The sequence below is a fragment of the Artemia franciscana genome, chromosome 7 (genome assembly GCF_032884065.1).
Source record: "Artemia franciscana chromosome 7, ASM3288406v1, whole genome shotgun sequence".
Lineage (NCBI taxonomy): Eukaryota > Metazoa > Arthropoda > Branchiopoda > Anostraca > Artemiidae > Artemia > Artemia franciscana.
Window position 1 is genome coordinate 37,234,136 of NC_088869.1, and position 25,854 is coordinate 37,259,989.

The window sequence follows — 25,854 nt, forward strand, 5'->3', positions numbered from 1 at the left end:
TTCAAAGTTTAAAAGCCACACTAATTGGGGCTATGAACCCCAAAATGCCTGAAGTGTTGATGTGAATAAACCAATCTTTTTGTCCTAATATCTATTCTAGTATCGAGTTTTATTGTTTTGCAGTCTTCGGTTTTGTTGGATGTAGTTGTTGAGATAGAATCCAAACCCCCACGTTCAAAAATGAATTTTTGAGCAAGTTTATGTCCCAGTGACAATCTTAGTTATGCAGAAAATAACAAACCTTTATCTCCTTCATAAAAATATATGCTTCGTTCTTCTAAACCACAAAACGATAGTTAATAAATTGTAATTTGATGGGAGGTATCTAAACCTGCAAAAACTATTATCCAGAATTTGTTAGCAACGTTATGCCGAATTGGATTGAGCTCTCTACATGTAGATGCTGTATTTTTTCTGCGTTTGATATCTTCAGCTTTGATGTTTTCTGTAAAAAGTTTGTCTGTGTTGAATCTTTCCTAAGACTCAACCGATTTTTTTTCCCTTATAGTCACTAAAATATTGTTGGCTGTGATAGATTCGATTTGAATGTTTTTTTTTTTTTTTTTTTTTTTTTTTTTTTTTTTTTTAGGAGAACAATATTGATGCTATACATCCTGGTTATGGTTTTTTATCAGAGAGGAGTGACTTTGCTCAGGCTTGTATTGACAGTGAAATTCGCTTTATTGGTCCATCTCCAAAAGTTGTCCAACAAATGGGAGATAAAATTGCTGCCAGACAAGCTGCCATCCAAGCAGGTATTAACCATTACACCAAATGTAACTTATATTTGAGTTGTTTTAAAACTGCTGCCTGACAATGTGTGACTATATAAATAACCTCTACGTGGCTATATAAATAAGCCCTTTAACAAATAAATGTACATACAATTGATTTTCCTAAATCATTGTTATAACAAATAAACTCGCAGAAACGATTTTCTTTTTCATTGACGTTAGATAAAAAGAAACTTAACTACTTTGAAGTTTGATTTGGCTGACAGACTTTCTTATTTAAAGGTCCATTGGAGGGTTTTAAAGTCACTATTCCGTTACATGCTTTAATAAAGCTATTATAAAGCTTCTTCAGCAAAAACCAATGTTACAGAAAGGGGTAAATGTAGCGATATACTTTGTAATGCATGTTTGAAGATAATTTTGGTCGCAGATAATTAGCTTGAAAACTATCACGGAAATGAAAAGACAGAGCGTAGACAGAAGAAAGAAAACAAAATGCAGCAACGAAAAATATCAAAAAATAAACAGAGACGGTAAAACTGTCAATAAAAAGACATTACAGACGCACTTACATAACAAACTGAACTGAACTTACATAATAAACTGAATAGGCACACTTAAATAATAAACTGAACTCATATATAATGAGCTGATATAGTAAATTATAATGAAAAAAAGAGCAACAGCCAAGGGAGTAAAACCAATCTTTAGATGATTACTGGACACCATTGGTGGTTTTGCTTGATTAACAGGAATTGTAAGCTTTTTTACTACAAAAAAAATCCCTTCAAAAATAATAGGATCAAACTTTTCCATAGTTTTACTAAGTATTAATGATGAAAGAGGAGATGTGTTTTTAGGGCTTACTACCCCTTGGCTTTGCGGTGGGTGTCTCAAAGAAGCGAGTTGAATGGAAGAGAAAGAAAATGCCGCAGGAATTGGCGGGTAGTCTGTGAGCTAGAGATTGCTGAGAACGAAATAAGTTGAAAATTAAAGGTTTAGTGAGGAGACCAAACCTTCAAGATTCAGCACATGACCAGGTCGGGGTGTTGAGGTATAGCTAATGCCTTTCGAAAGGACCCTATCCAAGCATCACAAACAAACTAAAATTTGAACTGACGAAGCTTCTATTGTATGCCGGTTAAACTCACTAATGCCCATTGTTAGTGGTAAACAGAAGGGAAAAGAAATTCGGATTGGTCATACTGGCAATATATCGGAAGATAGATATTAGGAACAACACAAATTGCTACACGATTATCTCGACAAACACTACTCAACCCAATACATTATCCTAAACAAATTCTTGACGTCTATGATGATGCCGCCTAATGGTTGTCTTCTGGAGATTGATCTTATCAGGCACTTAGTAGACAGCATAATGGCTCGCAAAGAGCTTAAAAAAGAGGTAAAACCTAAATTCCAAGGACACGGGTACATAATAAAGTATTTATATAAATTGACGGAATTCAGATTTCGCACTGGGATCCACATTGGAATTGGTATAGCGCGCAACAGATGCGAATTTGGCGCTCTTCTGCGATTTTTTTTCTAAAAGATGTTTTAGTATATATTGATCTAATTAAAACATTGGTTATATCTATTTAGCAGCTTCTTACCTCCAAAATGCTGCACTGGTACATATTACTTTCCTTCGAAAATGCTGAAGGCAGACTTCTTACATTTTACTGCTATTTTTTAGTTTTCAACTAGTATTTCCTAATATTAAGGCTGTGCATTCTGTAAAGCGAATCACAGTACCACTCACTTTTGCTCCCTGGCCTTTTATATAAGAAAGAGCTAATAAAAACAACCTGTGCTGGATAATTGTGACATAAAAATGACGGGAATCTTGAAGTACCGAGACATTAAAATAGAACAGTTTTTGCCCCCTATACCCATCTTCGGTCTATTGATTCTTGAAAATCGCAGTTTTCCAAGAATTTTATTTTGGTTGAGAGTACAACATTGTCATCAGTTCTGCCACGTTGAATTATGAAAAGAAATAAGATTAATTAGTTAAATTTGACACCGTTTTTGTCCATAAAGACAACTACAGCTTCGAAGGAAAGCTACATCTTATTGAGATATTCGGTGCCATATGTTTTCAGCTTATGTTGTGCTAACTTTTCACCCGTGTTTCTTTTTTTAATTTGGCGCCCGCTACTGCCAAAACCAGCCTAACTATGCATTGTCGTTGTTTTCATTCAAAATTGGATTTCCAAATTTTCCTAATCTTTTAAAATTTAAGTGGTTGTTTAAGTTTCAACTTAATCAATTCAAACTATCATGTTTCATATTCATCGTCCTTGGCACTTATAAGTGTAAGTTTGCTTCAGTTATTTTATATAAAAGGAGAGCTATCGACTCTTTCATCAGGTACGCTATTGAATTTCGATCAAATGTCACTTGTACTTCTTGAGGCTTTCAGTTAGAAAAAGAGGCGTTAACTTTCTTTTTGATTGAAAGGTGGCTCGAAAATAACTGAAATCTTGAACGTTTTAGTTATCTTAACTTATTTTTTAAAGTTTTATACTGTGATTAATCTGAATGGTACTAATCGAAAAGACTTTGATAGCACATCCAAGGATATGTAAAGTGTAAGATTTCATGTCTAAACTTAGAATAGAGTATGTATTAGAAACAATTTTTTTTTAAAACGAGGGAGTGAGCGAGAAAAAAAAACTGAATTGGAAACGAAACGTTTAGTTTCTCAGTTCGCCATTCAAGAATACATCTAGTCATATGCGTAGGTATACTACTGGACCCTTATACCCCCCCCCGCCCCTTAACACCTTCTCAATAATGAGATCAGTCTTATTCAGTCTGTCCATGTTTTTTTTTCGAACCCGTCAGTTTTTCCCAACGCCTAATGGTTGACAAGGGAGCTGTCTGAATGGTTGAGTCTTACCAGATTCCAAGTAAATTGAACGTGGATTTTGGCTAAATCAAGCTCTGGGCACTAGAAAAACCTTCATTATGAATGATTTTCATATTGTCTAAATCCAAAAATTAGTGTTAGTTGAATCAGCTGAATCTTGGTATTATGAAATATTTATAATGAGCGTGCCTTAAGTTGCAAGGATCGAAGCTATGGGCTTTTAAGACCTAGCTCGAATTCTAATTTAATTAATAAGATTCTATTAAAGCCAGTGTTGTTGCAGAGTAAATTTAGGAAAAGAATTGAATTAACGAAAAAAGTATAATCATTAAGGTAGAATACCAAATTAAATCAAGCAATGGGTTTATGAAATGTAAGAACCACTAACTATTTTTTTAAGCTCAAAAAGGGATTCAAGATCTTGTTCATAAAATCAGGTTAAGATTTTGGTGCAATTAAACTAACGTACAGTAAGTGAATAAAAACTCTTCTTATCGTGACTCCTAGTATCAGTTTTTAATGGATCTACAAAACATGGTACTGCACTCCTTGGTTACAGGTGTCCCAGTAGTTCCTGGAACGGATGGACCTATAACCACTGCTGAAGAGGCAGTGGAGTTTTGTCAGCAGCATGGACTCCCAGTTATATTTAAGGCAGCCTATGGTGGCGGTGGAAGAGGAATGAGGGTAGTGAGGAACCTGAAGGTATTTATTTGTTTGTCCGTTTTCATTGCCAAGTGCATTAAGTGGTTTTTAAGTCAGTATTAAAGTGAACCAAGTCCAGCATAAGAAAAACCGTCAAAATGTGAAATTGTATAGTTGAATATCCATAGTTGAGGCTGTTTTATTGGTTAAGAATTTTAAAAACCGTTTAATATGGGTTTCAGCTTAAAATCAAACCGTACTTTACGGCCATACTTGTGCACAGGAATACAAGGGATTCTTTAATTTGTGTCGTCTTCATTAGATTTTATTCATACATCGTTATAATCCGTTTCACTTGCATTTTAAAAATTTGACTTTGATTTATAACTATTTTATTCAATATCATCCTATATACCCATCCCTTGGAAAAGATATCTAATGCCCCAACCCCAAGCGTGGGCCTGTGTCTGCCAGTGACTAAAACTATTTTTTTGTGCCACATTTCTGTCTGATAATCCTTGATTGTGGAAGAAAATATGTATGCTTTCAATCTAGAGTTTTATCGTAGCTTTATCATTTTATTCTTCTCTATTATTATCTTGCTCAGAAGAAGAAGTCATAGGATGGACAAAACTCGTGTCTAACCACATTTACTTGAAGCACTTTAGTTTTTTTTTGGAGGGGGGGGGGGTTAACCCCAAATACCAAGATTAACAAATAAAACAAAAAATGTAGAACCTTTCGGAAAAGTGAAGTTTATTAGACAACCTGCTCTATGTATGATGCTATACCAATGTGTTGGCTGTCTTTTTCTTCTGTAATGTTGATAGAATGTAATTTTTGTTGTTATAAAAGCTGCTGTTTTGGATCTAATTTGACGGCTTTTGCCATTCTTCATGTTTGCTATTTTTTTTATTTTCCCTAGAAGAAACAGAAAAGGAGAGACAGTTTGAGCTGGTATGGTTAGTACCTACTAGCCATACCAGCTATTTCTAATTATTTCTATTGCTAGAACTGTTTTATTTTTTCATTTCTAGGAAGTTGCAAGCAGCTTTGAGCGAGCTAGTTCAGAAGCAGCTGCTGCTTTTGGCAATGGTGCTATGTTCATTGAAAAGTTTATTGAGCGACCAAGACATATTGAGGTTCAAATTCTTGGTGACAACAGCGGAAACATTGTACATCTTTATGAAAGAGACTGTTCGGTGCAGAGACGTCATCAAAAACTGGTTGAAATAGCACCAGCACCGAATCTCGATCCTGTGGTAAGTTTTGTCGAAAATATGGACCATGGACTGCTACTTTGCTATGGACATTTGCTACTTTTCTGTTTCATGTTCTACCCCAAGTACATAATTAACTACTTTCTGCGAAGGCTACTGTATATAGTATTTTTAGTTATTATTACTGATTTTTCAAGGGAGTGTAATTTGTTGCAAAGTGGCTACTTCGTTTTCAAGATTAAAGGAAAATAAAAGTTTCTCATCAAATCCCATTAACCATCGTTTTTTCTCTGTTTTTGATCATGTTTATTTTGGCCAATGTTTATCTAAAAAAAAGAGGAATTACAAGATATTTTTTGCAAGGCCTATGAAATGTGAAAAATATCTGGATTACGGACCTAGCTAAAGAAATAGTTGCCAAAACTATTTCTTTAGCTAGAAATAGGTCATTATATTTCATAGATAATTTGGCCTATTTGAATAGGTCATTCAAATAGGAAATAGGTCAACTATTTCTTTAGCTTTAGGTCATTTTATCTAAAATGACCTTAGAGCATCGATCTTAGGTTATTTTCAGCAATACTCTTTGTAATTTGCAATTTTCTTATATTATGGTAACAATATTTAACAAAACAATATTTAACTAACAATATTTATACTAAATATACTATCAATATTTACGTTTCACTTGATATGACCAGTTCTTGTAAATATATAGAAAATAATGTTTAAAATATAAAATATATCTACCCAGAATTCTTCTACTTTCTTCTACCTATTTTTTTTTTTTTTTAGTAGGCAAAATTGGCGTGCTATGTTTTGGAAAAAAATTTCTGCAAAATCAACAAGAAACACAAGTATGTCTACTAACACGTATCAAACAGTTCGTGGTAACGAACTGTTGTAAGGAGCGACCCGGCTCAGTAGAAACCAAAATTCTAAAAAATTGAATTTTGATATCAATAGCTACATCAAAAGAATCGCATTTCAATGCTGATTTGAAATATATAAGTTTCATCAAGTTTAGTCTTACCCATCAAAAGTTACGAGCCTGAGAAAATTTGCATCATTTAAGAAAATAGGGGGAAACACCCCCTAAAAGTCATAGAATCTTAACGAAAATGACACTATCAGATTCAGCGTATCAGAGAACCCTACTGTAGAAGTTTCAAACTCCTATCTACAAAAATGTGGAATTTTGTATTTTTTGCCAGAAGACAAGTCATGGGTGCGTGTTTATTTGTTTTTTTTTTTTTTTTTTTTTTTCCCAGGGGTCATCGTATCGACCAAGTGGTTCTAGAATGTCCCAAGGGGGCTCATTTTAACGGAAATGAAAAGTTCTAGTGCCCTTTTTAAGTGACCAAAAAATTGGAGGGCATCTAGGCCCCCTCCCACGCTCATTTTTCCCCAAAGTCAACGGATCAAAATTTTGAGATAGCCATTTTGTTTTGCATAGTCGAACACCATAATAACTATGTCTTTGGGGATGACTTACTCCCCCAAAATCCATGGGGGAGGGGCTGAAAGTTACAAACTTTCACCAGTGTTTACCTATAGTAATGGTTATTGGGAAGTGTACAGACGTTTTCAGGGGGATTTTATTTTGTTTGGGGGTGGGGCTGAGGGGAAGGGGCTATGTTGGAGGATCTTTCCTTGGAGGAATCTGTCATGGGGAAGAAAAATTCAAAGAAAAAGGGCGCAGGATTTTCTAGCATTACTATAAGAAAACAATTAAAAATAAACATGAAAACGTTTTTACAAATGAAAGGAAGGAGTAGCATTGAAACTTAAAACGCACGGAGATTATTACGCATATGAGGGGTTCTAAAAATACTTTAGCATAAAGAGCGAGGCTTTTAGGAGGAGATAAATACCTCGCTCTTTATGCTAAAGTATTTTTAGTAATTTCAACTATTTATTCTACGGCCTTTCTGATTCAGGGGTCATTCTTAAAGAATTGGGACAAAACATACGATTTAGTGTAAAGAGCGAGGTATTAACGAGGGTACAAACCCCCTCGTATACATAATAAAAATATAAGATTAGGAAAGTTTGTTACGTAAGTTAATTCTTAAGTTACGTATATTTTTTACTAATAAAAACGTTCGTTAAAAATTAAAAGTTCTAGTTGCCTTTTTAAGTAACCGAAAAATTGGAGGGCAACTAGGCCTCCTTCTCCACCCCTTATTTCTCAAAATCGTCTGATCAAAACTAAGAGAAAGCCATTTAGCCAAAAAAGAATTAATATACAAATTTCATTTTAATAATTTATGTGCGGAGAGCCAAAACCAAACATGCATTAATTCAAAAACGTTCAGAAATTAAATAAAAAAACAAGTTTTTTAAACTGCAAGTAAGGAGCGACAGTAAAACTTAAAACGAACAGAAATTACTTCGTATATGAAAGGGGCTGCTCCCTCCTCAACGTCCTGCTCTTTACGCTAAAGTTTGACTCTTTTCTCTCAATTCTTCTTTTTAAAACAGTAAAAAACTTTAGCGTAAAGAGCAGGACGTTGAGAAGGGAGCAGCCCCTTTCATATCAATCAATCAATCAATTTATTGATACTAAAAGAAAAAAAAACTATTACAAAAGTAAAGTGGTTACTAGGCCCAAGAAGCTAGGCCCAAGAAAAAAAAAACAAAAAAAAAACACTGGAACAAGACAAGGACATTGAATAGATAGGATATTTAACAGATAGAAGATTTAGAAGGAGATTTAACATATAGCTGAAAATGATTTTAAAAGAAGAGAAGAGACATACAAATTAGGAAAGGATTAATAAAGAGAGAAAAATTATTGAATTGGAAATACCCGACGAAATAATGCCTTTGCAGAAAGAAAAAGAGGGACATCCGAAGGGATGGAGTTCCATAATAGAATTGATTGATATACTGTAGACCTCTGGGCTGCTGTAGAAGATCGTTTTGGTAAAATAAATCGTCGAGAAGAGTTACGTAAAGAAGAAAAGTACCTACCTGAGCCTGTCCGTGAGAAAAACTGCTGCAGGGTCGGTGGAAGAGTACCTAGAAAAGCAGAATGCGCAAAATAAAGGGTACTTTTACCTATAATATGATCCAGCGGAGCTATTCCAGTATCATTATAAAGATCAGAGGAAGGGTAAAGCCGAGGGAGAAGAAAAGTAGCCTTCACTGCCCTATTTTGGGCTCTTTGAAGTGAGCAGAGAAGAGATTTATTAGTATTACCCCAGACAGAGCAGCAATAAGAAAGATAAGGATAAATAAAAGCATAATAAAGAGAAAGCATAATATCTGGAGGAAGAAATGAGTAAATCCGGTGCAACATTGAAGACTGGCGGAGGATTAAGGAACGGGTGTGAGTTATATGCGGTTTAAAGAAAGAAAACAGTCAAGATACACACCAAGAAATTTCACCACAGTAGCTTGTGGTATAATATCATTCCCAAAAGTCAGGGTGATTGGCTCCTGTACGTCTCGCATACGGTAAGGGGTCCTGAAGTTGACAATGGCACTCTTTCGGCTGTTAAGAGCCATACCATTTGACCAGCACCAATCCTTTACTTTATCAAGAAGACCTTGAGCCATAGAAGTGGCAGATGGCAGGTCCACCGCAGCAGTGAAAAAGTTACTGTCATCAGCAAAAAGAACAGGGTGAACATGGGGATGAAGACCATCAACAAGATCATTGATGTAAATTAGAAATAAAAGTGGACCAAGCACAGAACCTTGTGGGACACCTTTCAATACAGGCAAAGTAGAGGAAGAAGTACAGTTAACCAAAACATACTGAGATCTCTCTGAGAGGTAGGACCTAAACCATTCTAGTGGGACTCCATGCACTCCAAATAAAGATAGTTTAGACAGAAGAACATTGTGGTCAACCATATCAAAGGCCTTAGAAAAGTCGAGAAATAGACCCAAAACACACAAGCCCTTGTCCAGATTAACACGCACAAACTCAGTTGCATCAGAAAGTGCGTGCAAGGTAGAAAATGAGGGTCGAAAACCATACTGATGGTTAGTGATGAGAGGATTTCCAGCAGTCGAATTAGTACTAAATACAAATGAAGAGAGTCGACGATGCACTACTTTTTCAACAGCCTTTGAGATGACGGGAAGAAGAGAAATAGGTCTGTAATTTGAAATTAGAGAAGAATCACCTTTATTATGCAAGGGTACAACGGTAGCAACTTTAAATAAATGAGGAAAAAAAACAGAAGAAAGAGAGAGGTTAGTTATGTGTGAGATGGGATGAGAAACAAACTGACTGATTTTTTTAAGGACATTATTACTCAAACCAAAACTATCAACTGAAAAACTACTTGGAAGTTGAGAAATAATGCTAGAAATCTCAGTAGTACTACATGGGGAAAGGAAAAAAGACTTCTCTGTCATAGGAAAACAACTTACTCTACTCGGGGGTGGAATGAGAACTGAGGAAAGTTTGGTGAAATACGAATTGAAGGCACTTGCTAAGGATTTTTTTATCCACAACAGGTCCATCAGCTTTCCTATAAAGAGATGGGGAAGATTGTTTGAGTTTCTTACGGGAGAGAGCTTCATTAATTACAGTCCAAACCTTGCGCAAATTCCCTTTACACTCATTAATTCGACGTGAAAAATACAGCTTTTTTGCTAAACGAACTGAAGAAGTGAGCACATTTTTGTAATGTTTATACTTCAGAAGATCTTCCTGTGTCTTACTTTTACATGCAGCCTTGAACAAAGACGCCTTCATATGGGTTGCATTGATCAGACCTCTAGACATCCATGGGCATTTAGGTGTAAAATTCCTTGGCCTCTTTCTAAGAGGAAAATGCTTATCCAACAGAGTGCCCAAACGACTCAAAAATAATCTAGTTGCAGAATCAGCATCATTAGCTTCAAGAACACTAGACCAATCATTACTCTGAAGACTATGTATTAAATTAGAAATTTCTCTATCTGTAAAAGTTCTAAAAGAAGACTCGCCTTTCTTATCCACAGTAATCTCTGTTTTAGGCACAGATAGTGATAGATAAATAGGGAAGTGATCAGAAAGATCAGTGAAAACAAGACCAGACGAGAACCTCAAATTAGGAGAATGAGAAGTGAAAATATTATCTATTAAAGTGGCAGAATTTCTTGAAGGGTCAACACGTGAAGGAAAAAAAATTGAAGGAAGTAGCCCAGAAGAAGAAAATACATCAAAAAGATGGTCACATTCATCATTTGATCCAACATTTAACATATTACAATTAAAGTCTCCCAAAACACAAATCCGTTTTTTAGAGAAAGTCCCCACACCAGAAAGCTGATCAAGCAAATCACAGAACAGATGTGTTGGAAAAGGAGGGGGCTTATAAAACAAACAAACAGTATCACATGCAACCTGACTTTTCAGATCAATAACAAGAGAATAAACTGTCCTACTATTAGACACCACCGATGTAAGCAAGGATTCAAGATCAGATCTTCTACAAAATTCAATACTAGATTTTATGAACAAAGAAATACCCCCAGAACACTTTGTTACCGTTCTAGGGACATGAATAGCAATATAACCATGCATGTCATAAGCTGTAAAATTATCACTGTCAGATAACCATGTTTCCGTCAAGCCTATGACATCAAAAGGGCAAGAATTATCAGACCACAGATACGATTTAAGAGTGTCCCACTTATCTCTTATCCCACGCACATTCAAACAAAAAACATTAAAGCAACTGTTTGAAGAGAGTGAGGGCATAATATTATCACAATAATCAATGGTGGTATGATAATTACAGCTAGAACTAACCATAGATTCAAGGAGAGGGTCAGAAGTGTGTGCCTCTTGTTTACCAGCACTACTTGGTTGATCAAATATAACTGAATTAAGAATAGAAGAATTCATAAGGAAAGAGAAATCACCCATATTTATCTCAGACATATAAAACCTTCACAAATGACACACTATCCATAGTACACTTGAAGGTAATGGAATCATAAACAAAGAAAAAGAAATATCAGTGGGATGGCAAATATTAACCAAAGAAAAGGGTCAAATAGTGTGGCACCAATCAGGAAAAGATGAGCTGCGAGTGTTAAGGCATGACAAACAATGACAGAAATCAGGCTACCTAAAGGCAATAGGATCTCAAACAAATATAAAGAGACATTAGTAGGATGGCTCATAATATTTGAAGAATAGGCTAAATTTACAATATGGGACCAGTAAAATTTATGTGAGCTGTAAGTGTGCTGACATGACAAAAGTGTGATAGAAAATAGCATACATGAAGGTGATAGGAACACAAACAAATATAAATAAATATCAATGGTAAGACACACAATATTCAAAGTATAAGACCAAAATAGATTTGAGCAATCAAAATTATGTGATCTGCATGTGAACACACAGAACAAAGATATGGTAGAATTAAGGCAAAATGAAGGTGATGTGATCACAAACATAAATAAGGAAATAATAGTGGGATGGCATATATTTGTCAAAGTATTGGCCAAAAGTATAATGTGGAGCCAGTCAAGATTATAAGAGCTGCAATTATGCTGACATGACAAAAATATGATAGAAATTGGCCTACATGAAGGTGAGAAAGTCAAAAACAAAAAAAAAACAAAACAAAAATTTAGTAGGATGGCATATATTAATCATAATATTGGCCCAAAATATAATATGGGACCAGTCAAAACTCGATGAGGTGCAAGTGTGCAGACATAACAAGAACGTTCTAGAAGCCATGCAACATGATGGTGATAGGATCACAAACAAACATAATGAAAAATTAGTGGAAAGGCACATATTAATTAAAGGAGTGGCACAAAATATAATGTGTAACCAGTTAAGATTATGTGAGCTATAAGTATGCTGACATGACAAGAGTAAAACAGAAAGCAAACTACATGAGGGTGGTAGAATCACAAGCAAACATAGAGCAATATTAGTGGGAAGGGACATATCATCCAAGGTACTGCCCCAAAGCATAATATAGCACAAGTCAGAATTATGTGAAGACAGTGAAGAGTGAAAGAGGAAAAATGTAAGAACATAAAATAAATTCATACAAAAACAATTCAACACATTATAACAAAGTGAACTAAAATCCATCACTTTAATTCTCTGCATTTGCAGCACACAAATCAATTTCATCCTTATCACTGAACTTAACTACTCTTCCAGACTGAGTTTTATACAGGATATCACCTTTACTGTACCAAACATTACGTAAGCCAAGTTTTGACTTGGCATATGAAAGAAGGTGTAAGCGTGGTTTTGTAAGCATCTCAGAAAATAGTGTCCCAGATCCTTTCAAATCCTTCTTTTGTCTGAGAAGCAGTTGGCGAATTCGTAAATTACAAAATTCTACAACTATGGTTCTGGGTTTGGCAGATGGTTTGCCAATTCTTTTGGCTGATACAACATCAGACTGGGTAATTGGTATGCCAGGAAATTTCACAGCACATAGTGACATGAACTGACTTTCAGTGTTTTCAATGGGGGCATCTTCTTTCACCCCAAAGACAATAATTTGGTTGCTCAAAGCCTGCTGTTCAAAACGATCATTTAATCTTGCCAGGTTAGACTGGATAGGCTTGAAAGAGCTCTCAAGGTCTTTCATTGATGACCCTAGAGTAGTCAAAGAAGATTCAATTGAAGATATGCGTTTATTATTGCTTTCAAGGGTCTTATCAACTAGACTACTAAGATCTAGACTGAGGCCAGCATACACATCCTGCTTGATTGCATCCAGCTTATCTGAAGAAATAGTGGCATCATGTTGAATGAATGCCTGTTCCTCTTTCATTTTGGTCACAGCCTCATCTACCTGGGTAGAGATCTTGGCCAATATGAGGTCATCAAGTAACCCTTTCACTGAAGATTTAAGGCTGTCAGGATGCAGTGAATCTGCTAACATTTTGTGTTTAATTTTTATATTATTCATGTGGCTAGTCAGCATGAGTATTTGCTCTGAGACAGATTCTGATCCAGAGAATTGGAGTGAGCTGTCTGACCTAAGTTCACGGGGTGGCTTGATTTGACCTTTCTTTGCTTACTTAATGTGAACAACAAGACAGGTACAGAGTAAGCAGTAGTATATGGCAGGCTGGGTATAAGGCAGGATATGGTTCACAATCTAGCAGCAAATTTCAAATAACAAAGCAGGAGTAAGTTAAAATTAGCATAGGTCTCACCTGATGAGTCCCCTCTTACACCCCAGGGGCAGGGGCTGATAAATATGCCTGCCTTTACCCACTCTTAGGCTGGCAGAACCAGTACTTCGGGCTGCTTAAAGCGTTGTTGGTAATGCCAGAAGACTTCAGATTACTCCAGTTAATATTAACACGTCTTTTCAATTTTTAAATACGAAGTAATTTCTGTTCGTTTTAAGTTTTACTGTCGCTCCTTACTTGCAGTTTAAAAAACTTGTTTTTTTTTATTTAATTCCTTACTGGAATTAAATTAATCTTTTGCTTTGATATCTGATTAGAATAATGGGAGGTTCTGAAACGCCTTGGGCACATGCATATCTTTAGGAATTGCGGTAAGAATATAATATTGATCTAAATGCCAGAATAGTCTGTGAAACTATGAAAGAAAGCAATAGCTTTCAGATATAACAACAAATAGGATTCATGACTGCATATTGCTTTCTTTTATTGCCATCATAGATATACTCAGGCACAGTAAAATAAGCTCTGATGCGAGGAATGTAAGCTCAAAGTATTCGATTTAAAATTCAATTGAAATTTGGTGTGTTTATTTTATTTGAAATAAAAATGTCGAATCTTGATACAAACAAATTGGGTTGAAGATTTCATGTATAACCAATTTTGTTGTTGTCAGATCCGTGATCAAATGACGTCGGATGCTGTTCGTTTGGCTGCTCATGTTGGCTACTCCAATGCTGGTACCGTTGAATTTCTTCTGGGGGAACATGGGCGGTATTATTTTATTGAGGTTAATGCGAGGCTTCAAGTAGAGCATACTGTCACCGAAGAGGCTACTGGGTAAGTGTAACTTTTAGTTTTTTCCTCTAACGCCTTCTTTTCTTTCCTTCAAAAAAAATTCACTGCAGAAAAAAAAAGATAAAGGTAAGATGTAAATTTCAGACTGACTAATAGTGCTGTCGGAGCTAATAGCTGTTGTAGGATTTGTACTTTGGTTTCGTCCCTTTTAGGCATGCCACTGATTTCGGTCTATTGTGAGAAAGTGGTGAAGACCTAACCTCTGCGGTTGTCATGGAAAGTGTAGATCTCAGGCCGGACTGATGAGTATGAAGCTATATCTGGTGTCTAAACGGGTGGTTGTCGCGTATCCTCGGGCTGGAGCCTACAGTTTGCAATTTAAAGTGGAGTTTTTTAGTCCATGTCAACAGGACTATCTGTAATTCTTCCGCTTAAATTTCCCTTTTTCGGGTTTTGTTTCCAAGTTTTAATAAAAAGCTGCATTCAAGCTAACAAGCATGATGCTACCAGAAAAAAGTTAGACGAATCTAAAAGTACTGAAGGTTTGCCACAGATCCCTGGCCCCATTGCCAAAATGTCTTAATAATAAATCGAATAAATTTAGAGGTTCAAAATAGCATTTTCCAATGGGCCCAAAGTGCTGCCATCATATGTTACTAGTCACTTTTGTTAGGGATTGCCTTTGAATTTGTAAAATTGGTAAAATTGTTCTCATAGGTAAACTAAATCATTAGTTTATTGAATAAACTGTCTATAATAACAGTAAGTTTTTTTGTTTTTTTTTTATGGACTGCAGGTATGCCAGGAACAAGTGATGTATTGTGCGCCGGTATGACTTCTGACATTAGTTGACTATATGAAATATTACTCATTTTTGTTGATAATGGTTTTATGGTTTTCATAGATTTTGAATTTTGTTATATAATTTTCATGAATTTTGCATCTCTTTTTAAGGGTGCTTAATTTCTTTGTCTAAAATTGTGCAAATTTTCAAATTCAAACAACTTTTGATGAGTGAATTGAAAATGAATGGATTCTACATATTTAAAATAAGTATAAATAATGTCTGATATAAATATTTTAATCCAAACTTTGTTTTTCATAGCTATGGCTTTTATTGACAAATCCCGCTTATAAATTACTTTTGTTGCTGCTGTAATTTTTTTTATTCAGGATTCTCATAAATTTAAAGGAGTCTGCGACTTCTCCCCTCCCCATTTCCCTCAACCCTTGCTCTTGTAAATTCAAGTTAAAGATTTGCACAACAACTCTTCGATTGTTTCTGAGAGACGATAATCTCCCGAAAAAATGCACCCCCTGAAACATTTCTAAGCAGAGAAGGGTGCGGTGTCTGAAATATCTAAATCAATTTTTGTACCATTTTGCAGTTTCCAAAGGGAACTCTTCGAAAAAAAACATTTTAAGGGGAACCTCCTCTAAAAAATCTCTTTGAAACAAAGAAAAGAGAGTATATAATAAATTAAAAATAAAATCAAATAGGTGAGAAAAAGTGAGAATTTTGTCAGCCTCTACAAAGACCTGCGCCATGTTGTCCTCGGTGTTTGATAAAAAAAAAAGCAAAAAAATATACATTCATAGAAGGTATTTAAAAATCTTTTGAATGTGTTTAAAACACATGAATGTAATGTATAATGTCGATTGTAGTTTTTTTTTCTTAAAATCAGGGGTATTAGGGGAAAATATTAACGCTCCTTCCCTGTCTTCTGTATTTATCTGAATGCTTCATAAAAGTTGGAAGATTTGAGCCTAAAAATATACTTTTTGAGGCTTCGGGCCCACAATCACAGAAATATTCACCGACCCTACTCCCCAACAGGGGCGCCAGCCGACGAAAGTTTAGGGGAAAAGGTGTTCTTGATTTTTTTTTTTTTTTTTTTTTTCTGAAGACCCCAGAAGGTATTTTCAATATAATGGGGTGTGTGTTTTTTTGTTTGTCTTTTTTAAAATGAAAATACAGAAAAAGGTATTCCGAAAATCTAGCGTATGGGGTAGTTGCGCCCTTGGCAACTAATCATTGGCTCGATACGATTACCCCTGTGGGAAAAAATCTGAAGTTCTTCCGCACGAAATATCAATGGTTCGCCTAAAATTAGTAAAACTAATATCCCCCATCAGCATATCTGACAATTCTGGTACAGGTGGTAAAAAAGCTATAAGATTTGAGACTGAAAACATACTTTTTGAAGAGGTGCCCAAAGAGAAGGTTAGCCTTAAGAATTTTGGGCTAACCGCAGATATTTGGTGCCGAATAACCTCTTGAATGAAATTTTTTGTAAAATTGACCTAAATGGCCGGAAACTAGATTTTGACCTCATATGAAATAAATTGCAATAAGAATTGCAAATTAAGGATTTTTAAATATATCTACGCAGATAACTTCGAAGACCACACTGCCTTTCCTTGACGAGTTTAGTTAGGTTGTGCAATATGTTCTCTTATTTTTTTCAATTCAGAGGGGGTTTTTTCGAACAAGTAAATGGTTTACCTATGGGGGCCCCTTTAAGTCCTTTATTAGCAAATTGTTTTGTAGAAAATATTGAAACAATAGCGTTAGATTCATATTTTTTAAAACATAAATTTTGGGGGAGATATATGGATGACATAATTTCAGTATGGAATTATGGGGTGGAGGAATTAAAAAGTTTTTTAGAACATCTTAATTTTTGGGGAGGGGATTTAAAATTTACAATAGAATTAGAAGAGGATAATAAGCTTCCTTTTCTGGATGTCTTTCTTTTAAAAAATGAAAATAGTCTGGATTTTAAGATTTACAGAAAACCTACCAACAATAACAGATTTTTGTCATTTTTCTCCGGTCATGCCCGCCAAGTAAAAATTGGTTTAATCATATCTTTAACTGACCGCATTTTTAGAATTTGTTCTCCAAAATTCATTGAGGAGGAATTATTATTGCTAAAAGACATTTTAATAAGTAACCATTATCCGGGTTGGTTAGTTGACTAGACTTTTTCGAAAAGAAGGAAAAAATTTCTAGAATGTTCTGACGATATTCTGGAAACAACAGAAAAGAAAGATATCTTTTGTTCTCTACCATATGTTCCAGGTTTGAGTGAAAAATTTAAAAGAATTTTACAAAATAATGGTTTAAAGGTAGCTTTAAGAGGTAGTAATACTTTGGTAAGTTTTTTAAATTCTGGAAAGGATCGGACTTCCGTAGAGCAACAAAGTGGGGTTTATAAAATTCCATGTACTTGTGGAAGCTCTTATGTGGGACGTACTAACCAGAATTTAAGAACGAGATTGCTACAACATCATAATTCCATTTCATCGTCTTTAAAGCAAAATACCAAACCTGAAGATTTCACGTCGGCCCTCTCGGAGCATATCTTTAATTTTTCAAATCATTTTATTTTGTTTGAAAATGTTTCTTTGATTTCTAGGGACCAAGGTTTAAAGCAAACTTTCAGGGAAACAATCGAAATTAAAAAAATTCTATTCAAGAATAATTCCATAAACAGAGATACAGGTGAATTTGGATTGAACTCAATTTATGATAATTTACTGAGGTCAAATAAAGTAAATATCACTTCACCTAAGAGCTATGACCTCTGTCCACGTAATACGTCCGTTAAATCTAATGAACTGGAACCGAAAAGGTCAAGGAGATTTGCCTCGGCTGTTGCATTGAAAAAAATAAGAGCAATAAACTATATGTAATTGGTTTATTAGGTATAAATTCTGTTTATTTTTATTCATGTCTTTTAGTTTTACTGCTGATGATGAACACTGTATATGTGTTCGAAATATCCAGTTAAATAATTTTATATTTCACTGTCAATAAAAAGGTATCATCCCTATTTTGAACTGTTTTACTTTAAATATATCTCTACCAAGTCGTAAAACTGTTTTATTATTATTACTATTTATCCATTTATTTCTGTACAATGAAGTGCATTTGGTACTGTAAGCTATTGAACAAATAATAATTTCTTAGGATGGCAAAGAATAAAACTAAAGCTTGAATGAAATTCACCCCATTTAACATCCCTTTAATTCCCACTGAAAATGTTACCGTGGAACGTACTTATTACCTAAAGAGCAAGGTGCTTAAAACATGTGCAATATTTCCTTCAAACTTATGATTAGAAGCATGTAAGTTTTTTTAACCTTTAATATTTTCGATAAAGGACAAATTAACCGGGGTGTTTTCATCCGGTATTGATGTTGTCTCTTATGTGTTGTATTTGCTGTTGATTTTAAGTTTCAGTGTCGTTTATTTTACCCTAGGTTTACCACCTGGGTGTGTTTTGTTGTTGAATGTTGAGAGTCCTGCTGATAGAACATCGAAAATAAGCAAAGATAGAAATATTTTTGGAAATTATTTTTTATGCTAATAAAAAAATTCACCCATTGCATTTTCCATTGGCTCTCGTATTTCAAGTGTTTAGTGTGGCACGATTTTGTCAGCTCATTGGTTGACTTAAACATTTATGAGTAATTGATGCATCTGAAACACAACACCTACGTATATCGCAAAATCCTAACTGCACTTTTATGAGCCTTGAGGGATACCACGTTCAGGTTTCTAGAATTAAGAATCAGAAGCACATGAGTTTTTTCATTCCGTCCATTCTTTTTTTTTTCTAGTATTGATCTTGTGCAATCTCAAATAAGAATTGCAGAAGGTGTTACGTTACCTGAGCTTGGACTGATTCAGGAAAACATCGAAGTTAAAGGGTCAGCCATCCAGTGTCGAGTGACCACTGAAGATCCAGCGAAGAATTTTCAACCAGACACTGGTCGTATCGAAGTGTTTAGGAGTGGAGAGGGCATGGGTAAGTTATTTCATATGTAAGAGATGGAGAAAATTACGAACTTTTGCTAAAAAAAAATAGGCTGGTTTTTAGTTTTTTCATTCCAGGTTTCCAAAAAATAAAGGTTTTTGGTAAGATAATATTTTTAGTAGATGAGAGATTAAACGTATTAGTATGCATACTTCTCTGTTGTGAAAAGTTTCGAATAATCCTACATCCTCTAGATTGCTATATCTTTGCTCCCATCTCCCTCTTTCTGTGTCTTTGAAAAACATACATACTGGCAATCTGTCTCTCTTCCTCTGAATTTTTTATCGATTGTTTATATATACTAGCTGTTGTCACCCCAAAACCTAGTTGGTGGGGCGCTTCGCGCCACCCAAGCCCCCCGCGCGCGTAAGTCGTTACGCGCCATTGTAGTTGTGTCCCTGTGTCCCACCTGTGAATATAGATAGATTTATATATATGTTTCAAACTACGTAAAAATTGCGAATATACAACATTCTTGGCTTTCCCATTGTCTGTGCATATACAAAGCCGTATCTACTAATAATGACGTCATATGCAAACGCTCTTTTTACAAACAAACAAACATGCATACACACAACTCGTTTTTATATAGATAGATAGATAGATAGATACAATACAAATTAACTGCGTAAAACTTGCGAATATACAACATTCTTCGCTGTCCAATTGTCGCTGCATATAAATAGATTGTCAGGTTTACCGACCCTCGAACATGCAACGTACAATTGTCCATGGGAAAAACAATCAGTATTAAGATCTATACCACATTTTTCTAATGATTGACCTTGAGCTTTGTTAATGGTGATTGCAAATGCTAATCGAATTGGGAATTGCAATCTTTTAAATTGAAAAGGTAGATCCGTTGGAATCATGGGAATGCGAGGAATAAGAACAGCCTCACCCTCAAAAGGCCCTGTCAAGATTGTGGCCTCTATTAGGTTTTCCATTGTTTTTTTTACGGCAAGTCGCGTGCCATTGCAAAGCTTTGGTGGGTTGATATTTCTTAAAAGTATTATTGGTACGCCTATTTTTAGTTGTAGCACGTGTGGTGGAAACCCTGAAAGATCTATGGAATTTAAAAATTCAGATAGATAATTAACCGCTTCATTTGGTTCCAAAACTGTGTCGACTGACTTGTAAAGGACTGCCTGGTCTCGAATCTTGGCCAAAACTATATTGTTGATTTCGTGGACGTCTATATTTTTGGGGCGAGAATCCCCTGCGAGAAAACCCTGAAAGATGTATGGAATTTAATAATTCAGATGGATATTTAACCGGTTCATTTGGTTCCAAAACTGTGTCGACTGACTTGTAAAGGACTGCCTGGTCTCGAATCTTGGTCAAAACAATATTGTTGATTTCGTGGACGTCTATACTTTTGGGTGCGAGAATCGCTCTTTCACTTAGCCATTTATTATTTTTATAATTTTTTAGAATATTCGGAAATAATTTTTCAATCAATTCATTTTTGGACGTCACTAAATTACAGAAATCAGCAGGTAGTTGTATACGCCCTGAAATTGAGACTACTGGGAGCTTTCCATTTCCAATTGCCAGCAATTGATCTGAAAATGTTTGACCAGAGTCATTGTTTTGCAATCGGACACGCATATTTGTAGTTAATTTTAACATTTTTACGTGTGCCCATAAATTAGAATTTTTCAGGCAAGCATTCATTTCGTCTGCAGGAGTTGATCTAGGTATTATAGGTAATGTTTGCCTGATATCTCCCGCAAGCAATATTAATGTGCTGACAAAGGGTTTCGAAATGACGACAACTAACTTCATGATTAAATATCTTGAATGACGTCACCGTCAAAGCAAAAATGACGACAACTAATTTCATGACGTCAGTCAACACAGAAACATGACGTCACCTGATCCACTGACAGACACACAGACAGACAACTTATTTTTATATATATAGATTTGTGCGTACGCATGGCAAACAAATCTCTTCAGGATTTGGGAATGCCTTCACCTAACCGTATCGCTGCTGTTTCGACATGTGTAGAAGTGGATCGTGAACAAAGTTACAGTACGAATGATCTATTGTCGTATGTACAAAATAACATTTCCAAGTTAACGTCGGAACAAAAAGACATTTATGATACGATAATGCATTGTGTCGATAACAACGTTGGAGAAATTTTCTTTTTGGATGCGCCAGGAGGTACTGGTAAAACGTTTGTGATAAAACTGATTCTGGCATCAATTCGATCAAAAAATGATATAGCGTTGGCAATTGCGTCGTCCGGAATAGCCGCAACATTGCTGTCTGGTGGAAGAACTGCTCATTCCGCTTTGAAATTGCCTCTGAATTTGCATTCTACAGAAACTCCCACGTGCAATATTTCCAAATCATCTGGGATGGGTAAAGTATTGCAGCAATGCAAACTTATTATTTGGGATGAGTGCACAATGGCACACAAAAAATCGCTCGAGGCTCTGGATCAATGCTTGAAAGATTTGAGAGGGAAGTCGAAACCCTTTGGCAGCACATTAATATTGCTTGCGGGAGATTTCAGGCAAACATTACCTATAATACCTAGATCAACTCCTGCAGACGAAATGAATGCTTGCCTGAAAAATTCTAATTTATGGGCACATGTAAAAAATATTATAATTAACTACAAATATGCGTGTCCGATTGCAAAACGATGACTCTGGTCAAACATTTTCAGATCAATTGCTGGCAATTGGAAACAGAAAGCTCCCAGTAGACTCAATTTCAGGACGTATACAACTACCTGCTGATTTCTGTAATTTAGTGACGTCCAAAAATGAATTGATTGAAAAAGTATTTCCGAATATTCCAAAAAATTATAAAAATAATAAATGGCTAAGTGAAAGAGCGATTCTCGCACCCAAAAATATAGACGTCCACGAAATCAACAATATAGTTTTGGCCAAGATTCGAGACCAGGCAGTCCTTTACAACTTCAGACGGCGCACGCGGGGGTTCAAATACAAGAAATTCTGTTTTAGCAGGGTTAATAACCAGACCAATATTAGTATAACCTCGACTTAGGAGATCGATATTAGCTTGAAGGTTACAAAGCGATGTGCTCACCAGTAATATGTCGTCGGCGTAGCACAGTAGGCTCACATCCATACATTCAGTGTTAAAACCACCGTTAATCTTTTTTGTTACCGACGAGGTTAGTGAATTGAAGAGTACAGGGCTTAAAACCGACCCTTGACGCAGTCCCCGGTGAAGCTTAATCGGTTTCGACAGGAATTCACTACTCAACTTAACACGGATAAGGCTACTCGAATACCAGTGCCATAGGACGGCCGCTACATGTGGGTTCACACCTTGGTGCAGCAGGTTCAAAATTAACTTTGAATGAATTACCGAATCGAACGCCGCGGACACATCTACTGCACAAATTAAAAGAGTCCGTGATTGATTCTGAGCTTTCGATACTATACGCGTAAGGAGGCGATGTGCAAATGCACAACCGAGGTGGCGACGGAACCCGAATTGTCGATTGTCAATTTTACACTTGCGTAACAGCTCAGGTAACAGAAGTCTCTCTAACACTTTGCTTAATGTACTAGAAACTGTTATAGGCCTATAGCTAGAGCAGAGGTTACGATTTTTTTCCCTTCTTCAAGACGTTAGACACAATACCTAGGGCAAACGACTTAGGGACTGCACCAGAATCAAGGCACATTTGATATAGCAGCGTCAAGTGCTCAATGAGCAGAGGTGAGCTACAGCGGAGGTGTTCAGTCACAATTCCGTCGTGCCCGGGAGCCTTGCCCTTTCTCAGCTGCTTAATAACCTGGAGCACTTCGCCTATTGAGACGGTAAAATAGTTCCGTTGGCTCAAGAGGGACGCAAAAGCTCGTGAGAGCTCGCTATCACTTTCGGTTGTTAGTTGGGCATGTTTGATCCCAAAAACTTCACTATAGTGTTTTACCCACTGCTCCTCAGTTCATATATAAATCTATCTATATTCACAGGTGGGACACAGGGAGACAACTACAATGGAGCGTAACTAATATGGCGCGTAACGACTTACGCGCGCGGGGGGCTTGGGGGGGCGCGAAGCGCCCCACCAACTAGGTGTTGGGGTGGCGCGAAGCGCCACCCCAACAGCTAGTCTTCTATAATAACTAAAGTGTAGTTATAAATTTCTGATGTAAAATCAAAAGTCATATCTGACGTCACTAACTGTTTTCGATGGAGTATATCTTCGGACATTTTTGACTTATATTTTTCCCATAACTCTGTAGGAGCTGATGGAGAGCAAGTTGTTAAAATGATGCCAAACAATGCACGAATTTGACTTGGGGTTGACGTTTCGCACGCGTCATTGATGCAGTTATCCCAATGTTGGTCATTCTCCAATAAATTCAGAGCTTGGCATGCACTACGGTAAGTGTCATGTATAGTACCGTTTACAGTTCTCAAATACTCAAAGGATGTCGGACCGAGTACATTCGCCAAAAGCAGGCGTAGAAAGAAGCATTCATGTTGATTGGGGTGAACGGCGTAGAGTCTTCCTATCGTGGTATCTTTGAAGATGGTAGGTTGGCCGTCGACTGACTTACCCTGTTTTCGACGTTCAAATACTTTATTTTTAGTATTCCACGTGTAATACGAAGGCACTTCAGTATACAGCAGTTTTTTTGCAAAAGAATCATTTTTGCAAAGCGAAAAAAAAGCTGTTAATGTTGTATCCGGTGGATTCAGGGCTCTTTGTTGCACGTTGGTTTCCGTGAAATAAACACGTTGACCATTCTGTAAATGTACCGCTAAGTGAACAACAGCTGGACTACGTTCATGTATCGGAAATGAAAGAATTTGCCAAACAGCTTCATTACTGCTTATGTATCTTCCAGCCTGATATTATACGATTTCGTCGAAATCTTTGATTTCGGGCTGCAAGCCAAAAACTGGCATGTCGCTGCCTTTGTTGACGTATTTATAGCTATAACCATCGACTGGGCTGTACCTGAATGCCAGGCGATAACTTTCAGGTTGCTCTGATTCCTCGGCACGCTTTCTTTTCTTACTTTCTCTATCATATCAGCAGCAAGCCTGATTTCTTGCTGTTCTTGTGATTCCTCGGCACGCCTTCTTTTTTCCCTTTCTCTTTTAGCAGCAAGTCTGCTTTCGCGTTGCTCTGGTAGTTCCTCGGCACGCTTTTTGTTCTTTCTTTCTCTATCAGCCTCAAGCTTGTTTCCTTGCTGTTCTTTTGATTCCTCGGCACGCTTTCTGTTCTTTCTTTCTCTATCAGCCTCAAGCCTGTTTCCTTGCTGTTCTTTTGATTCCTCGGCACGCTTTCTTTTCTGACTTTCTCTATCAGCAGCAAGTTTTTTGGCATAGACTCTTTGAGCATCTTCATCGGCTTTTGCCATTGTAAGTTCATCAGTCATTTTAAACTTAAACATTAATAGATTTCTACGTGAACATATATGTCTTAAATATCTTTAATGACGTCACCGTCATAGCAAAAATGACGACAACTAACTTCATGATTAAATATCTTTAATGACGTCACCGTCATAGCAAAAATGACGACAACTAACTTCATGACGTCAGTCGACACAGAAACATGACGTCACCTGACAGACAGACAACTTATTTTTATATATATAGATATCTACCGGGAGCGCTTCGCCGCCAGCCCTGGCACTTTGCATGCGGCAGGCTTCTGTATATAGATTCTCATTGTCGCTTGTCTTCTAAACGCAAACAATTTGAGCCTTTTTTTGATGTCATGACGTCCAAATGGACCTTAAATTGGAATCAAATTGAATGGACCTAATGCCTTGTAAAATTACTTTGTTTTTTATTGGACCTTTAACTTTTGCCTTAGCTTGTCGTTTGTCATTATGAAAGACATATCACTGAATCTTTGCTTGTTTTAATTGTTCAGGTGGTGGTACAAAAATTTCTTCTTCTTCCAACTGATTATCTAGTCCAGGTTTCTGATTTTCAAAGGTATGGTAGACATTGATGACCTTGTGCCTGTCCATCTCAAAATCCAAAACCAAATCATCATCGCTATCATTTTCAATTTGTTTGGTTCGCTTTACCTCGGATTGTCTTTCGTCATTATGAAATACATATCGCCAAACCTTCGTTTTTTTTAACAGAGGTATAATAGGCGTTGATGACCTCATCCATGTCAAAATCCCAAACCCAGTCGTCATCGCTATCATTTTCAATTTTGACACATTTCGATTCTCGCTCTCCAGTTGATTTTTATGGACTCGCTCACATGCTCAGTGTCGCATGTCTTCTAACCGCGTGTGTCTTTGCTCTTCATTTTTATTTTTGACACGCCGCCGCTGTTCTAACTGCGTAGGTATTTACTCTTCATTTTCATTTTTGACTCGCTCATATGCTCGGTGCCGCATGTCTTCTAACCGCATCTGTCTTTGCTCTTCATTTTCATTATTGACACGCCGTTGCTTTCTTCTAACCGCATGTGTCTTTGCTCTTCATTTTCATTTTTGACTCGCTCACATGCTTGTTTTCGCATACATTCTAACCAATTCTATTTTTGACTCGCTTACTTGCTCGGTGTTGCATGTCTCCTAATCGCGTTTGTCTTTGCTCTTCATTTTCATTTTTGACTTGCTTACTCGCTCGGTGTTGC

The 25,854-nt window shown here is 36.3% G+C and overlaps 2 protein-coding genes across 6 annotated transcripts in view; one reads left to right on the plus strand and one right to left on the minus strand.

Moving 5' to 3' along the window:
* LOC136029227 (pyruvate carboxylase, mitochondrial-like) overlaps window positions 1–19,260 on the plus strand; it is a 37,846-nt gene extending 18,586 nt beyond the window's left edge. Inside the window, exons 3-7 of the mRNA XM_065707438.1 lie at window positions 590–755; window positions 4,175–4,320; window positions 5,298–5,522; window positions 14,287–14,450; window positions 19,038–19,260. Of these exons, the coding sequence (XP_065563510.1) occupies window positions 590–755; window positions 4,175–4,320; window positions 5,298–5,522; window positions 14,287–14,450; window positions 19,038–19,245 (909 nt within the window). The 3' untranslated portion in view covers window positions 19,246–19,260. The remainder of the gene's footprint in view (window positions 1–589; window positions 756–4,174; window positions 4,321–5,297; window positions 5,523–14,286; window positions 14,451–19,037) is intronic.
* LOC136029228 (uncharacterized) overlaps window positions 1–25,854 on the minus strand; it is a 497,253-nt gene that overhangs the window by 376,748 nt on the left and 94,651 nt on the right. The window lies entirely within an intron of this gene.